The sequence below is a fragment of the Blennius ocellaris genome (assembly GCF_963422515.1).
Source record: "Blennius ocellaris genome assembly, chromosome: 17".
NCBI classification, from domain to species: domain Eukaryota; kingdom Metazoa; phylum Chordata; class Actinopteri; order Blenniiformes; family Blenniidae; genus Blennius; species Blennius ocellaris.
Window position 1 is genome coordinate 19,044,465 of NC_137666.1, and position 17,854 is coordinate 19,062,318.

Here is a 17,854-nt window from a genome sequence, read left to right on the forward strand (position 1 = left end):
GGATGGGTTCTGTACCGGCGGACGGAAGTTTTGTCACGATTGCTTTTTGATTTCACTTTGCGGTTGACGTCAGTTGCAGAACTTCGTTAATCACACCGGGGTGATGTCGTCAGTGTTTGCTTTAGTGAGTCTTTGCATTTCTCACATTTTAAATCGGTTTATTGACTTTTTATCCCCGGGAACTCTTGACCTCTGTGGAGGAACAAAACTCTGAAATGCGCGCACCGTCCGGCCACGTCTTGTTGTTGTTCACGCGATAGGTTTGTTTTTTGTCTGCGTGCGCGTGGAGCCATGTGTGTGTGTGTTTTTTGTGCACGGCGGCGTGTGCGAGCGTTTTTGGTTTCCTCCTCCCCCCCCGGTGCTCCGCCGGCCCCTCTGTCGCTTTAAGTCCTGCCCCTCAGAGCCAGCCAACAGCAGCTGTTCCATATTCATCAAGCCCTTGAGTCTTAAAGAGCCCCATCCCGGCCATGGAAAGAGTCATTCCTCTCGCTCGCACTCTCATGCTCTCTCCATCTTAGCGCTCATCCCGCCTGCTGCCTGCGCCTGCCTCTCTCTCTCTCTCTCTCTCTCTCTCTCTCGCTCTCTCTCTCTCTCTCTCTCTCTCTCTCTCTCTCTCTCTCGCTCTCTCTCCCCCCCTTTACCTCTATCTCTCCCCCCCTTTACCTCTATCTGTCCCTCCCCCCTTCACTCACTCCCTCTCTTTTCCTTCTCTCATACACACACATTCATACACTCAGACTCTCTCTCTCTCTCTCCCACTCATATATACATAAACACACACACACACACACACACACATAGACAACACACATGCTCACACACACACGCGCGCCCACTCCATCCATCAGAGTGTGACATACCTGTGCAGGCTGGGGGGGCACGGTGCTGGAGGGGGTTGTTGGCGGCGTTGTCTCTGAGGCGGCGTTCCGTCATTTGGGGGGAAAGAAGCGGGTCTCAATTGTTTCCTCTTTCCTCTTCCTCTCATTCCTGGAATGCTAAAACTGGACTGATGGACATTTCAGAACTTTGTCTTCCAGACCCTCTCAGCTATCATAACCAGTAGGTGCACCTCGTTTCTCTGCCTCTGCTTCACTTTTCCTTTTTAACCCGTCTGTGTTCATGTCTCCCTGTAAACCTCCCTGCTCCTGTCCAGTGCTGAGACACTTTAACTTTTCCCCTTGTTATTATATATTTCTTTTTTCTCTTCATCTAACCACAACTCACCGCCCCCCCCCCCCCCCCCCCCCCCCCCTAAACAGCTTTGTTGTTTCTGTTTTTGTTTTGTTTTTGTTTTTGTTTTTAGTTGACACCAGTAGAGCAACTTGGACAGCCGCCGCTCTTTATGTGTAGATTTATTGTGTGAACAAACGTCTTTATTGAAAACAATCCTCAGCATGACCGATGGATTAAACTCGCCCCGTCTGCAGACTGTTGTATCGTCTCCCTGAAGAATTTGGGATACCTGTCCGCTCGTGTTAGGAGCTTGTTTGCTGATGGCTTTGTTCCCTGATCCGGCCGCCCGGGGAGAAGGAGAATAATATTTTAAGGAGATGAGATTAATGCGAATCCGTGGAACTGGGAGAGGATAAATGACATGCCGTAATATATATTTGTGGCCGGGGAGAGACGGATGGAGGGAGCCTGTAACCTCAGGGAGCCCGAGGGTCGGTTCCAGGCGGCGAGCAGAAACACACACAGGCTGCTGGGACAGCGACCTGCACTGCAACTTCACACTCCACACACAACACAGGCTCTACAGCCAAACTCACTATCACAACTTGTTTCAATTATTCTTTTTTTTTTTTTGTTAGTGTTGATTTTTTTTATATAATTAAGCAACACATTGCAGATTGATGCATAAAATAAACAGAGTCAAATTTCACACTTGTGCAAAAAGCCATTTTGGTTTCATTCATTTCTTTCTTAAATACAATTGACATTTTTCTTTCAGTTGATATTCTTCTACATCTGTAATAAACTTAAGATTTGTAGACATTTCAAGCTTTTGAAAAGAAGTGTTTTCCTTTATTTTATTTATCTTTTTAAATAGAAAACCGTTGAAAATTGTAAAGTATGTAGTTATCATTTATGCCAAATTGTGTGTTTCTGTATTGGATCTTAATTCTACAGTGAATAAAACTCCACATTTTCAAATTTGTTGTATTATAAGTAACAGAGGCACTGAAAAATGTCGAGAATTACCAGTCTATGTAAATCTATTAATTTAATTAGTGATCAGGTCACATGTCAGTGTTTATCTATTTTCTTTCACAAATGTTTAAACTTGTGGTGTTAATTAACCTGAAATCTCAACCCTCCTGCAAAATAAATCCAAATCGTCTTCCTTTAAAAGAGAATCACACATTTTCTCCTGATGCACTTTAATCCTAAATCTCAAACAGAACCAAATATTTCTGTTACACATCAAGCAAGATTAAATATATTTATATTTTTTCTTCTCTAAGCTGAAAAGCAAACTGCTTTTTACACCTGTTGTTGAGCAGATCTGCACACAATTTAGCGTAATGAACTTAAGGATTTTTAATCCCCCCCCCTCCTCAATGTCCAACAAATATGAAATTATATTTACAGCTTAAAATAGATTTACTCTTCAAATTGTTTATGCTTTGTTTAAGAAAGTGTTTGATCAGTGTGTCAGTTTCCTTTCAGGGTGCATGTTTAAACCAGAGGCTTCACTCTCACATATGATTTTCCTTTTTTTTCTTCACGACTTTCATTCATAATATTGAAAAAGAACAGGATCCTAAATGTGTGTAATCCTTTTCTAGTTTGTCTGATATTTTTCATAAATATTTGCACATTTCCTTCTCATTGAGTCTGTTGCCATATTGTTTGATTTGAAATGTGTAGGTATTAACAGAAAATGGTAATTCATATCGAATAAGACTTTATAGAGAGGAGGAGATTGTTTGATTGTGATGAAATATATTTATTCTTTTAGCTTTTAGCAGAAAATGTACCTTAATGAGTGAAAAAACAGGAGTTTTGACATGTGAATAATGTAAAGTTGATAAATCCTTTCAGGATTAGTGACGTGTGTCTTGTTGCATCAGTGTTTTTGGGCCGTGTGGCTTCAGTTTGCACTCGCAGTTTGTGTTTTTTCTGATAATTGCAGGTATTTGCAGGTCTTTACTCGGGGTTGAAGGCTGGTGAGAGGATTAGTGGGACGCGTGTAACAACAGAGTAGTGGAGTTACTGTGGTAAACCTCCACCCGCCAGCCTCTCCACGATCCGGGACCTTAGATTCAGGGAATATTCAGATAATGCAGTTTGTGTGTGCATCTCATTACTCTTCTTTAACTTTTCCTCACTTGTTGAAGCCTGTTGAGGGAGTTTCTCGCTCGTCGCGTGCGTGTGTGCGTGTGTGTGTGTGTGTGTGTGTGTGTGTGTGTGTGTTGTGTGTGTGTGTGTGTGTGTGTGTGTGTGTGTGTGGTGTGTGTGTGTGTGTGTGTGTGTCAGGATTGTGTTGATCTAGTATTAGTCGGCTCCGGCTGACGGTTGCCAGCGTGGGCTCCACTGAGCCTGCTAGAAAACACACTCGCACGCACGCACGCGCGTGCACACACACACACAGATCTGAGTGGCTCTGAATTGAGATGTGACTTCTTCTTCTTTAACTGTTCCATCAACACCCCACGCTCTCCCTCAGCCGCTGCTATAAACTAACTCAGCCTATCAAATTTCCCTTCATGAAATAAGAGCCTTTAATGTATTTTTACAGAAGCACAAAGAAGTTACCACACAGTGATGAATTAGATTTCAATTTATTTGACTTCATTCCCAGCTTGCTGCATTAGAGCCTCCATCCCTCGCAGTCCGTCCACTTGATTCTTATTAGGTTTCAGAAAACAAGGCGAGGGAATTGCATTAGTGTATCTTAAGTTAAAAGCTCTTTGCTCTTTGACCAAGTGTTTCATTGTTATTGGGCTAATCAGATTTTTGCTGTCTTCATGGAGATGCTATCACAGGCTAGAGGCAGTGGTGGGTAACCAAAGCAGCCGCGCACAGACACTATCCAGATGGGATCAGCTTACGGTAATTTGGTTTCAGAATACATTACCAGAAGAGGCTCCTGGCCGAGAATGGCCGCCCCGCAAAGAGCCAGGAGCCGGTGGCCTCTGTGGCCGCAGCGGGCAGCGGCCGCTCACCCCGCCTGTCCCACTCCCGCCCTCCTCATCTCCCAGAGCGTTCACGGGGCCTTTTCTTAAAGACTATTCAATGTGCTTCGTTCAATCTGTGTCCCCATTCTAAATACTTCTTCCTTGTACCAACAGGGCTTTGTTATCCAATTCATTAGAGAGATTCCTGAGTCCACTGGCCACGCTGGAGCCCTCTCATTTCTGGTATCTAGTATCATTACTTTCACTGTAAATATGTCACTCAGCTCAGCTCCGGCTGAGCGGGTGGGAGGTGGGGGGGGGGGGGGGGGGGGGGGGGGGGGGGGGGGGGGGGGGGTTATGGGGGAGGGGGGGTGGGGGGGGTTGTGGGGGGGGGGAGCATGTTGTCCCTCTCCAGGCCAAATGTGGATGCAGAGTGTATTGGCAGTCTGTGGTTGTTCACTCTCTTGTAGCTCCAGAGGTATTCGGGTTCATACTGGTTAGTGCTTCTGCTGCCGCACCAAAGCAGCCAGACGCTTAACTGCTAAAAACAATAGCCACAAAAGCATCCAGAGCCAAGAGAGGCTGTTTCTCTTTTCTTTTCTTGATTATTTATTTTTTTCTTTCTATATTTTAAATCAGCATGACGCCAGCCACACAAGTCTCTTAATGCATACAGCATGCCACTAAGAGCCGTAACCTGGTACCTTCGTCAGTGCACGTCTCAGTTTCGGCCCGTTGTTTCTACCTGCCATGTCTCTTTTGTCCCATTTCCCAACATGCACCCACACAGAAATCACCCACCGTCACTGCTTGCGTTCCCCCGCGATTCCTCGTCCACGGTAACCTTGGACACCTCCACCGCAGTGCGAGAATCTGTTTAAAAATAACCAGGTCCATTAGTCCTAGAAGGATAATGCTAGCCTATGTGGGCTCTCATGCCCTTGTGGCAGCAGAGTGCTATCACTGACACGGTGCGTCAGCACTTCTTCCTGTTGCTCCAACGCTGAAGGGCTCCTCTTCATTCACGCACACACGCACGCACGGGCGCATCCATACACTTCCATACGCTTCCATACGGTCCCAACGCACACGTCGAGCAGAAAGGAAAGAGCTGTTAACTCCGGCCGTTGAGTTTGGCAGCAGAAAAGTGGAGTTTGGTTCGTTTTGAGAAGTTTCTTGCAGTCGTTCTTCGAGCTGCATTCAGGTCCCCGAGACAGTGATTCACACTGAACGTGATGTAAGGTGGGCGACTCTACGGGTGTTTATCAGTGAAGGCTATTGGTATTGAGCGGTCAGTTGTTTGAAGGTTATGTTTCGGAGCAGTAATTGAAATGCAAAATAACATTAGGATCGATGGTTAGCTTTGTTTATTTATGAAATCAATATTGAAACCGTCCGCCACAGAAGCAGCTCTGATTCTCACTAACAGCTACAGCAAGTTGTCTTTGCGTCGCCTCGCCACCATTTGCAGCTTTTAGAGCAACTACGACTTCTCTTTTCTCTCTTTTCCCCTTTTTTTTTTTTTTTTTCCTTTTTGTTTTAAGCCGGCATGCTTCAGAAAGCTGTGGTCAAACGTTGCAGGCTCATATGTAGAAACACTGCATGTAGCTGAAAGCAGAGCTCTGTGTGTGTGTGTGTGTGTGTGTGTGTGTGTGTGTGTGTGTGTGTGTGTGTGTGTGTGTGTGTGTGTGTGTGTGTGTGTGTGTGTGTGTGTGTGTGTGTGTGTGTGTGTGTGTGTGTGTGTGTGTGTGTGTGACGTCTCTCTACTCTTGTGTTTTTCTCAGATTAATAAACATCCAGAAATCCCTTTAAGAAAATTTAAAACAGTGAAGCGTCCATACTTTTTATATATAAACTGAAACATCTCAAGTTTCTTTTTAATCCAGTTGCATCAAATTATTATTTCTCCTCCTGTGTTCTTCAGAGGCCAAAATTATTACAATGAAAATGCTTAATATTTTTTCAGCTTACTTGCGATCAGTTTAGAAAGACTAACTGAAACAGCTGATTGAACAATAATATTGAGATTTATCGAGATGCATCTGTCGATTAGACCAAAAATCTCTTTCTAGATTTAAATAGCTTTTTGCAAAAAACACTTGATTTTCTTTCTCGTTAACAATCGTTGCATCTCACAAGTCATGAAAAGCACTGATCTACATGTACTTACTATTTCTACTGACTGATTTTAGTTATTGGAATAGAATTGAAAGAAATTGTTTTGCTGATCTCTAAAGTATTGCAACGTTATTTATTAGGGGGCCATCTTATTTTCTGCAGCCTCACAATAATCTGATCTGATCACTGGGATATTTACGAGTGTAAACAAGTGTTTGCCTCTCTGCTTGTGTTCCCAGTTTTCCCTAACTGCCGTCAAATTATACGAGCGTGTGCTTATGTGTATATTTGCCTGCTGGTCGCAAAACATGTTCACATTAAAATGTCTCTTTATGAGGCCGGCCCTGCCGCCCCGACTGCAATCGAATGGTCACGTTGAGAGGTTGGTTGTTGAACCCGTCACTGTGGAACCCCCCCCTCCCACCCCACACACACCCCCCCCCCCCCCCCATGACCTGACACGTCAGACATGGTGAACGCTGCTCTGCACGTTTACATTGCCCCCCCACCCCTCCTTCACCCAGCCCCCCGAAGGAGATGCATTAATTCAGGAAATATCCCCAAAGTTTAATTATTCCTGAATGGCGTGGTGGTGGACACCAGCGTATAAATCAGTTAGGCCCACCCGCCTTTTTATTGCCGGCACTATTTATGGAGAATGTGTGGCAGCTGGTGGAGATGAGCCTCTAAAAAGCTAGAGGCTATTGCTATGACTATGTCGACCGCCGCGGTGTGTGACAGTCATAACAATGGCGCTCGGGAGGAACATCACTCCACTCTGGAAGCCGTTTGAACCGCGCGCTTCAAACCCAGATTTCAATCTGGAGGAATCCGCTCAGATTCCCCCGCAGCCAGGTTGGAGACGGTGCCTCGTGCACGTTTGTTTTAAACTCACCCGTGTGCCCAGATCACCGAGGCTGTGCAAACATTGACTCGTCTGATTGTGTTTAAACCTGCTAATTTTTAAGCGTGCTGATCCCCCCCCCCCCCCCCCCCCCCCATCCACGCGCGCGTGCGCTCGCATGTGTGTTTGTCTGTTTATATTTGGCCCCTCGCATGATGAGGGCGATAATTTACGGCGGTCGCTGGATTGGCTCTTTGTTTTAGGCAGGTAGAGTTTCCTCCTAAACAAGGACGGCCTATCAGAGGAAGATTATGAAGTAATTTCATGCATGGCTCTATGCCTCCTTCCCCCCTGTACGCACACTGACTGTGTCTAAACCTGTGATTTACACTGGACTGTGCTAAATAGCCTTAACCCTTTATGATAATATTTCTTTCTGTTTGTGACACATGTGAAAACACAAGAAAAAAAAGCACGACTAGAAGTCTCTCCTTCACCTTTGGAGAAGTTTACTCTCAAATGTTTTATTTTCTCTCAATCAGATTGAAAGATTTCATCTTACAACTTTTATAGCTATCATCGATGTCATGTGAATTTTCACCTATATTATGATCATTGTTATTAATATTCCTAAAATGTGCAATTTTACAATATATTTTGATTGTTCAAAATTGAGTTGCTGATGACAGGATATAAATCATAACGCTATTATAAACATTTGTGTTTCCCTGATGCTATACAAATATTAAACAAGGGATTAAAATACAGGTAGAGCTCAATAAATTAGAATAATATTTGGACAATTAACTGTTTTCTCAGTTATTTATATATGAACTACAAAAGATGCACGTCTTTTTAAAATTAGAGTGATGTGTTTTACATGTAGTTAAAAAAAGAAAAAATATTGGATTTTATTCAATATTTTAATATTTTAAAACATGTATTTCTAATTTCTACATCTTACAAGTTGAAATTATTTAAAATGTATATTAAAGGCTTGAGATATTTCAGTTTATGTAATAAATCTCAAAAATATAAATATTTGAATCGCACAATATATATGTTTAATTTTTTCCGTAAAGCAACGTCAATGATTTCCAATTTATTTGAACGTGTGTGTGGATATGAGGACGAGCACCGAGTGCTGAAGTGCATCTTAATATTTATCCTTTCCAAAGTGGTGAAGTGAGGACAGCGGAGGAGTGGAAGCGTCTGCACTGATCCACAGACGTCTCCCAGTATGGAAAGAGAATGTATCTTGATATTGGCACCAGTGTATCAGTGACGGATCACACACCGCCGGCTTGTGTCTGGTGTCACACCGCTTTTCTTGCGACAGGCTCTGCAGGAAACGGCCTCCACTTTGTTCCAGTGGACCGTAATTACTTTTTTGTAGTTATCAAGAGCCATTGTAAATGTGTGTTGTTAAATTATAGCATGACTGTGCCACATAATGGATGTAATGAAAACTAATCTTTTCTAATGAAAACCCAGAATAAAAAATGTGATCCCAAACGTGCAGCGCTGGCCGGCTAGAAGCTGGAATTACCCCGAACTTCCTTTTTTCCACACACGCGACGAGCCGTCCCAACTCTGCAGAGAGCTTTTCCCACCGGGTCCATTAACCCGTCGCTCTCCTCGGCTGGAAGTTTAAGCAGCCGACGACCCCCCCCCCCCCCCCCCCCCCCCCACACACACACACACACACACACACACACTGACAGGAGCTCTATCATTAGCCAGCTGCTTCCCTCAACATCCTGAACTCAGAAGAACTGGATCTGCCCAGCGCGGCCCAGACGCTTTACGTCAGACAAACAGCAGCGCCTGTATCACCAGAGGGCCTCGCTTTCCTGCCAGCAGCATCTCTGGAACAGGAAGGAGTGGGGGGGGGTGGAGGGTGGAGGGTGGGGGATCAATAGATGTGATCTGCGTCTTGGCTGGGCCTGTCTGGTGGTGCTGCTGGAGCGCGGGGCTCATGTTGTCGTAGTGGAGTGAGCTCATGGCTTTATAAAGACTACAGTAACGTCGCTGCGAAGCGGCTAAATATAATCCTCTGCTGGAGACTGAGGAAAGGAAAAAAAAAAAAAAAAAAAAAACTTAATTGCCCAAGCCACAGAGCGGTGTAGCCCGCTCCAAGTGGTAACCCTGCACTCGGCCCTAGTCTACCGTCTATTGATCCGGGGCCCTCGCTCCCTATTGGTATGATAAACACTCCTCTCTCAGTCTCTCTTCTCCTTCCTGTTTGTCCGTCTCCTCGACTTCCCCGTTGTTTTCCTTGATAGATCCGCACATCATAAATCTCTGTCAGCTTCTCCTGAGTGTCTGGCATAAAGAGACCCCCCCCCTCCACCCACCCCCCTCCTCTGCCCGAGCAGGACTAATGAATGAGAAACTCCAAAATTAGGGGCCTCTCCCTCATAGATTAGAATGAGTCCCCACGGAGTGCCGGGCTAGCCTCCAACCAAACCACAGCCGTCAACCGACCCCCCCCCCCCCCCCCCCAATATCTCCATCCTTCATATTCTGTCTGCAGCACCAACACACACACACACACACATACACACACACACACACACACACACACACACACACACACACACACACTCATGCATATTGCCCCGAGAGTCTTTTGGCCCTTATTCCCCTGATGGTCATTTAACCCGGAGCCAGTTAGATAGAAAAGCATACTCCATATTTCAGCTGAGTGTTTTGGAATCTCCATTCCCATGTTCCCCCCCAAAGGGCCACAAAACCTCGTCCCTCGAGTCCCGGGTCCGACACACAGCAGGGTGCCACACAAACCCCTTTATGTAATTCTGTGACTTTCGATGGGCTGCTTGAATTTGGATGCTGCGTTACCCTGGTTGTGAGCTGTGTGTGTGTGTGTGTGTGTGTGTGTGTGTGTGTGTGTGTGTGTGTGTGTGTGTGCGTCTAGCGGTAAGAGGTGGCGGTGGCTCCTGGAGTGGGGAGTGGGGGGGTTGGATTGGTGGGGGGGGGGGTCAGGGTGGCAGCTGCCACCGGGTTCTAGCTGAGCCGGGCTGAGAGGAGGTCTGTCAGGAGCTAATTGAGTTCGTTCTAGCAGCGCTTACTCTGGGGCCAGTGGCTTATCAGGCCACATCGCCTGGGGCTCTCGAGACAGATCTGCCCCTACTGGGGCATCTGATATCACCGTCACCCTGCCTTCACATGTCAACCCCCACAACCAAACCCTTCCCCAGTCTGATCAGGTAGCAGGGATGTGACACTCTGGGATGAGGCGAGCAAACGCTATCAAGGTGGTGTTTTTAGTGTCGCGCGGCCTTGAGACTGAAAAGGACATTGCTGGGAATTTACTCACTTCTCCAGTGTGGGATTGGGATTTAAACACCAAACAGGAAGTGAAGTGGGGCAGGAAGCTCTCGGCAGGCGCTCCTACAAATTGGCCCGATTAGATCCCGAATGTTCTACGTTCTCATGACGGTGTCGTCCTGCGCTCAGGATTTTTTGCTTCGCAGGCAGAGGAAATGTTGAGACGCTCTGCGGTCCTCCTCTCGGAAGTAGGAGGAGCGGCGAGCGCGTGAGATGAGCCGCAAGATCATTAGGCCGGCTAATCCTGGTCACAGCAGCACCAGTGGAATGATATTAGGGATCTGAAATTCTGTTAGGAGGGCCAGGTGGAATCAGATTAAAAACAAACTGCGCAGTGTGCGTTTGCGGGCCCATAACCTACTACTCAGCATGAATTTTGATCGGTACAAAGGGAACAAAAGGAGGAGGAACAGAGGGAGAAAAAGAGAGGGAGAGAGATACTGTGTCTTGGACGAGCGCTGCTCCTTTGGGCAGCCAGGCAGCAGAATTTGAAAAAGCTCTTACCTTGAGGAAGGAAGGAAGGAAGACAGAACTATAGATTTTACAGCATCAAGTCTCAGGTAGTCCAGCAAAGGCTTTTCCTGTCTGTGTAGCACGCAGGCTAATTAGCACCTGCCCCACATACTGAATTATTTATCAGGACGACTGCTGCTGTCAAACTATTTAATGTTCATAATTCCTTTTCACATTGGGTTGTATTTATAGATTTAAATTGGACCTGTCCCATCAGAGATTACGAATATTTATAGAAATATTTTAGACTGTTTGATTAATACACCAGGTTCAAGTGGTTAGTATTCCCTCAGTGTCATTAATCAATATATGCAGGCTTGTTAAAAACATAAGCATAGCAGTGGTATAATGTGTCATAGCAGAATGAGTTAAGGGGATTCCAGCCAGCACATTTATTATAAATGACCATATTGAGCTGGAGGGGAAACAGTTAAGACACTTATGCAATTATGCTAAGTGTCACCCTGAAGGTGGCCTTTGAACTGGGGTTAAGCTTACTCTGAATTTGTGAAATAAAAGCTAAATGGAGCCATCTTGTGCTCCTCCGGTTTAATATATAGCCTTTAATAAGCCAAGTGCAGGTGCCCTATCGCACAGGTGCACATATCCATCTGAAACAGAGAACATAAAGCAGATGAACACAGAGCCGTGCATTAATTTATGGGGATGCAATCTGCATTCATTATCAAGAGCGGCAAGTTCTGCTCGACGAAGCCGCGAAAGTGAAGCACTTTTTGATTCTACAAGGCGGCTGAGGAGCAGAGGAGTTCTTATCACAGGAATTACAAACGACCATCTTTAAGGTTTTATATTCAGTGTTTGAAATGAAAGTTGCTGAGGGTAAATAATTAAACGGCATCTCTTCTTGAGCTCGGCGGTACCTGTGTATCACTTTTATAAAGTGAAGGCTTTATATTGCAAGAGAGGAATTCCAGGCTTGCTCAGGCAAAGGGCTTATTCCACAAGGTCAACGGTTTTAACAGGGGGCATTTTTTTTATTATTTATTTTAGCAGTTAACCTTTTTGTGAATTTCCAGAAGTGGTAGGCACCTGGAGCTCCGATGAATATACATGACAGCAGGGAGGGGAAACCCGGGAATGAGATTTAATTTGACACGCTGACCCCCATCTCCACGGGCCCAGGAAGCCGGGGTGAGAAAATAAGGTTGACCCACTGACCCCCTCGGCCCGAACCCCTCCGTCACCCATCCTCACAATTAAATCTGCCTCGGAGAGCAGGAAGCAGTCCGCCCCACCAATAGGGGACATCTCAGTGGAAACCTCTCATCTGATGTATTTTTATTTATTTATTTATCTTTTTTTTAAATGTCTGAGGGTTTTTGGAGACAGGCCGCTGCTGTCCAATCAGAGAGACGGCGCTCAGTCAGAAACACCCCAGCGTCCCCTGGCCGACGGTAAACTGACATGTCAAATATGTAAACATTACCATTAGTTGGCAATATGCTAATGGACCTAATGTGCTAAGGCACAACTTGGGGCTGTCGAGCTGCCACTCACTGCAAACCCCTGGATCGACATTTGCATAAGCCATGCAAGGCTCAATTTTGTTAATGCAGGCAAGTGCAGGCGACCTCTCACCCCTGCCACGGTACCTAATGCAAAGGGGTGTGTGTGTATGTTAGCGAGTGACCTCGCCTTGACCCTGCGAGGTTACTGTGTCTACATGGCATCCCCGGCACATTGAGTTATTCATCTCCACCGCCGCCTCGCCCCTTCAGTTCAGTGTGTCTGCCGAGGAGAGACGAGTTGAGCTTGTCCCGGCAAAGTTTCTTTCTTTTTTGTTTTTTTTTATTTCCTCCCGTTGTTCCCTTCAGTGCAATTTCAAGTTAAAGGTTATAGAGCACGACTGAAATAGATTTATACGGGCAGGGAAGGCTTCGGAGTGCATTTTGCGGCCGCGGCCAAAAGGCTGCACTTTAGCCTGCACACGTTACAGCATCAGATTGCATGTACTCCAAAATACAGTTATTAGGCAGACAGTGAAAAAGTCAATATCTTGCCATCATGTTTCCTTTTGGTTGACTGCTGACTCAAGGAGACAAGCCAAGGTCCACTGTGCTCTCTAAACTATAGAGATGCCCCTGGTTTTTACTGTGTGTGTGTGTGTGTGTGTGTGTGTGTGTGTGTATGTGTGTGTGTGTGTGTGTGTGTGTGTGTGTGTGTGTGTGTGTGTGTGTGTGTGTGTGTGTGTGTGTGTGTGTCTGTGTGTGTGTGTGTGTGTGTATGTGTGTGTGTGTGTGTGTGTGTGTGTGCTTGTGTGTTAAGTTATTTGAGTGCTCTTTCTCTCCCTCTGCCTCTCATTGCCTTTCACTTCCCCGTCTCTCTATCTGTGTGTTTGTATTGTGCATTGTGTACTGTGTGTGTGTGTGTGTGTGCGTGTGTGTGTGTGTGTGTGTGTGTGTGTGTGTGTGTGTGTGTGTGTGTGTGTGTGTGTGTGTGTGTGTGTGTGTGTGTGTGTGTGTGTGTGTGTGTGTGTGTGTGTGTGTGTGTGTGTGTAAAACGCAGCTACAGCTGCTGTGGTGTGTCGCTAATGAAGCACTTAGTATCCTCCTCTTGGTTCACTGGTTTATGGGGAATATTAGAAAGCGGCGGTATAAAGAATAGACAACTGGAAAGACAGAAAAAAAACAAAAAACCCCAGTGCTCCTGGAGAGACGCAGCAATGTTACAGACGATTTTGCAGCCACATTTATTCATTTAAACATATTTAAACATGATCATATAGACTATAGGGAGAATGCGAGTTTGTCTGGCATTGATTATAATAATAATTTAAAAAAAAATCTCTGCAAGCCAAGTGTTTCACTTGTTTAATTAATGAGATTATTTACTTCCCTATAAAGTCCCTGCTAATGATCCCCATCCTCTCTCTTCCCTGCCCCCCCCCAGGCTGCTGAATAGGATGGCCGCTGATGACCGGCACCTACCCTCCAGCTGTGGGTCCTACATCAAGACGGAGCCGTCCAGTCCCTCCTCGGTCATTGACACGGTCAGCCACCACAGCCCCAGCGGCAACTCGGACGCCAGCGGCGGCTATGTCAGCGCCATGAACAGCCACTCCAACGGCCTGGACTCTCCGCCCATGTTCACCCCCGGCGGGCTCGGGGCCGGCACCTGCCGCAAACGCTACGACGACTGCTCCAGCACCATCATGGAGGACTCGTCCATAAAGTGCGAATACATGTTGAACTCCCTCCCCAAGAGGCTGTGCCTGGTCTGTGGAGATATAGCCTCGGGGTATCACTATGGCGTAGCCTCTTGTGAGGCCTGCAAAGCCTTTTTTAAAAGGACAATACAAGGTATTTTTCCTCCCTTCACCTCCCCCCCCCCAACAAATACTCAGTACAAGTTATTTCATCCCATGTCGCCGCATCACTAGACACAAAAACACCCTCCATACACGACACCTTTGGCCTCGCGACAGCACCGAAACATCCTCAGTCCCTGCATCTCACTATGTAAAAAATTCACTGGAGTGTGGAAGATGCCTCCTCTTCCTCCTGAGACCTGCAGCCTCCCCAAATAAATATTTATATAGCGATACAAATGTATCCGCGTTAGGATCGGACTCAAACTTGCAAACGCGGGCAAATAGAACTGGAATCAGATATCGAAGTATATAGTTTGTGGACAAACAAAACTAGTGAGATTAGAATGTGATCTGTTGTTGTTCAGTGGATGAAACAGCATCAGTCAGAGATCAGATTTGGCCGGACCGTTTGCCCAGATGCACGATTTGATATAAATTTTGTGCGTGTGTGTTGCGTGCCTCGCGACTTAGGTACGACCGGGTATCTGCGAGGCATGATGTATCACAGCTTCTCATTAGAGAGGCAATGAAAGGCCCCCCACTGTGAAACTGTGCGCTCTGCTCCAGATTAATCAGGAGAACGAAGATACTGTTGAGCCTGGAGAAAGAAAGAAAAAACACAAACCCCTGCACAACAGGCACAGCTGCCCAGGCCTAAGCTCCGTCGGCTTAGTAGTGGAATACATGCACTGGAAAAAAGTAGATAAAATAGGTAGAAGGGGCCAAACGCTAATGAATTAATAGTGGAAGAAAATAGAAATTTGATCTTTCATCCACTGCTTTAAGTAGATTTCCATCAGCAAATGATTGCAGGCATTACATGGACGGCGGGCTGTCGGTCTTGATGCGAGGTGTTGATTTTGGCCCTTATAGCCCTATCAGCTTTAGACAGTCTATGTACCTTTTGCGGGCAAACAAAAGCATTAGGCCAAATCCTCCTGTTTACCCATGCTGCCATCAGCAATCCTGTCTATTGACAAAAGATGAACATTTTCTCTCAAGTAACATAACTGGGCTTTTGTCCCCTCACCAAAGTACACTGATGGCAACACAATGGAACAGAAAAGAGGCATCGGGAAAAGAAAGAGACGTCTTAAGTGGAGCAACGGCTGAAACAATTAAGAGCGAGATACATGGGAGAGAAAAAAAAAACCGAGAGCTCCTCTTTTTTCCCCTCCTCACTTTGCATTGTCGATTTGAAATCCCTCTCTTTCTCTTCTTGGAGGGCTGCCTGTAATGGAGCTAATCTGCCGTCGTTTGTCCGAGCCACAGGAGTTTTGTCAATAACAATCAGCGTTTGGAAAGTGTAATTAAGGCCGAGGCTTTTCATTAGGAAGAAGGGAGGGGGCCGTCTCCAGGGACGGGCATGCCAATTAGAAACTCAGGCACGCGTCGCCGGGTAATTTCAGGGAAAGGAGGGGAAAAAAACCCAAGACTTCTTTAGATTGGAGAGGGACCCTGCTGCTCTTTCAGAGCAGAGGAGGGGAGGCTTAATGGCATAATATTCAGACAGGGGTCCCAGGCAGAGGAGGCAGCAGGGCGCGGGGACTTTTTGGGGGGGAGGTGAGAGCCTCCCGAAATGATAAAAGAAACACATGCAGTATTTGCCGGAGCAAAATGGAGGCGGTAAATAGCGGGATGTAGAGCCCTTGGAAGAATGAGAGGGTGCCGTTGATGAGAACTGATTAATTAAAGGAATAACGAGGCAGTCAAGGGTGGAGTGTGAGACGGCCCTCTCTAATGAGAGGAAAACAAAGGAGCTGTCTTTTCCAGCCCTTTATCACATTGTTCTATAACACTTAGGGCAAACATGCTAAGTTAATGTTCGCCGTGTACAGAACATTTTCTTTATCACCTTGTGTTCACCTTGCGCGCTTTATTGCAGCACAATGGCTCCTTCTAAACGGCAAATTAGTTTCCAGATGCATTAAAGCCTCGTGAAACATATATATATTTCCGTGCTTATAAATTCATGCACATATTCGGCGTTTGTTATCCCTGCATCGGCTTCACTTCCCCTCTGGCTTGTGCCCCTTCAGCTAATGCTTCTACCTTTTCAACAAAGGAGGACGGCGAATCCATCTTCTGTCACCCATTCATCCAATGAAAAAGCCCCTTGAACTCGTACGTGGAGATAGTTGCATTAGTCAAGGCCGAACCCAAATTAACGTCAACCTGGATCTCCATCCATCCCAGAACGAGTCCCGTTCTCATGATGCCCTCATTTCCCCCCCCCCTCCCCCGGCCCCACACCTCCCGTGCCCCACCGATCCAAAACATAAATGTCCCTTTGAACTGTGTTTTCCTCCCATTTTGAACTCAGGTGTAAAATTGCTTGAAAACCACCTGAACTCGGTGGCCCTCTTTCACATGAAGTAATAGACCTTGACAGTAAGCCTGTAAAAGTCAGTTTGGATTTTGATGAGAAATACCTGCCATTTTACTGTAATTTACTTACAAGGCTTGACTTCCCCCCCCCTGTGCCCTGGCATGGGTCCTGAAAAGCCATAAAATAGATTGAGACAGATACTTATCAAGAGAAGAAGGAGGGAAATCCTTTTTCTTCTCCCTTCACTCTGTAATGTTATTGGTAACCAAACCGTAACCTCTCTTAAAACGGATCAACCCGCCGTGGCCTCCGGGTCACGGAGGCTTCGGTCAGTCGGCCTCATTCGTGAAAATGAAACTTGCCATACTGTCACAGGAGCGGTCAGTGTTTCTGAACATCCTTCATCGCGTCACTGCTTGACGTTTATTAGCTTTTCCGCTTCAAATATGGAACCGAAAAAAAAAATGCTTTAAGGCTGCATTACATAGAATTCCAAAACCCTTCCAAGACAGTCGTACAATAGAAATACTTTATTAATCCCTTATCTATATCTGTAAGTACTGAAGCTTTAAATACAACTGCATTGCTTATGTAAATATACTGTAAGGTACATCTTAATTTTAGGTATTCGATTCGTTCGTCTAAAATATGTTTAATTAAAGTATATTTCTCCAATGAGATCAACATTTTCTCCATTTACAGATACATTTATTGTTTACAAAAGGGCATATCAAACTCATCAACTTGGTGAATCAGATTACAGAGGAGAGATTACATGTTGCAAATTGTGTGCAAAATAGCACAAATAATTAAAAAATACAGTTTATATTGCATTTGTAATTTTTTTACTTCCATCCATGCTGTTTTTTGTTCTCCAGATTTAACTCTTTCTGTTTCTTTAGATCATGTAAATTTAATTAATGTCATTATAATGCATTTCAATGCTGTTATTTGATTAGAATATAGTAAGCAAAGTAGACACAGACTGGCTCATCGTTGGCGCAAAACATGAAAATCCCCTTAAATAATCTGAATAAAAAATATGCTACTGTTGTATCATACCATAATAACCTAACCTAATCAAGTCTAAACACAACAATTCAATTATAACTTGGTTTCTGCATTGATCTTTAAGGATTTATAGAGAATTAACTGTATAAAATCTTTTTTTATTATTCTTCTTCAGCAGTTTATAAAAACTGTCCAATATTAGTCTGTTCAAAGCTTCGCTATCAATGAGTCAGTCA

The 17,854-nt window shown here is 45.3% G+C and overlaps 1 protein-coding gene across 1 annotated transcript; it reads left to right on the forward strand.

Annotated features, from left to right (window-relative positions):
- Nucleotides 1-722: 722 nt before the first annotated feature.
- LOC308142337 (steroid hormone receptor ERR2-like) lies at nt 723-14,776 on the forward strand (the record flags this gene model as incomplete). The annotated part of the gene is made up of 4 exons (XM_080512686.1): nt 723-1,059; nt 4,296-4,364; nt 13,858-14,182; nt 14,750-14,776. The coding sequence occupies exons 1-4, from the start codon at nt 1,010-1,012 to the stop codon at nt 14,774-14,776; spliced, it is 471 nt and encodes a 156-aa protein (XP_080368812.1). The 5' UTR covers nt 723-1,009.
- Between the last annotated feature and the right edge of the window lie 3,078 nt (nt 14,777-17,854).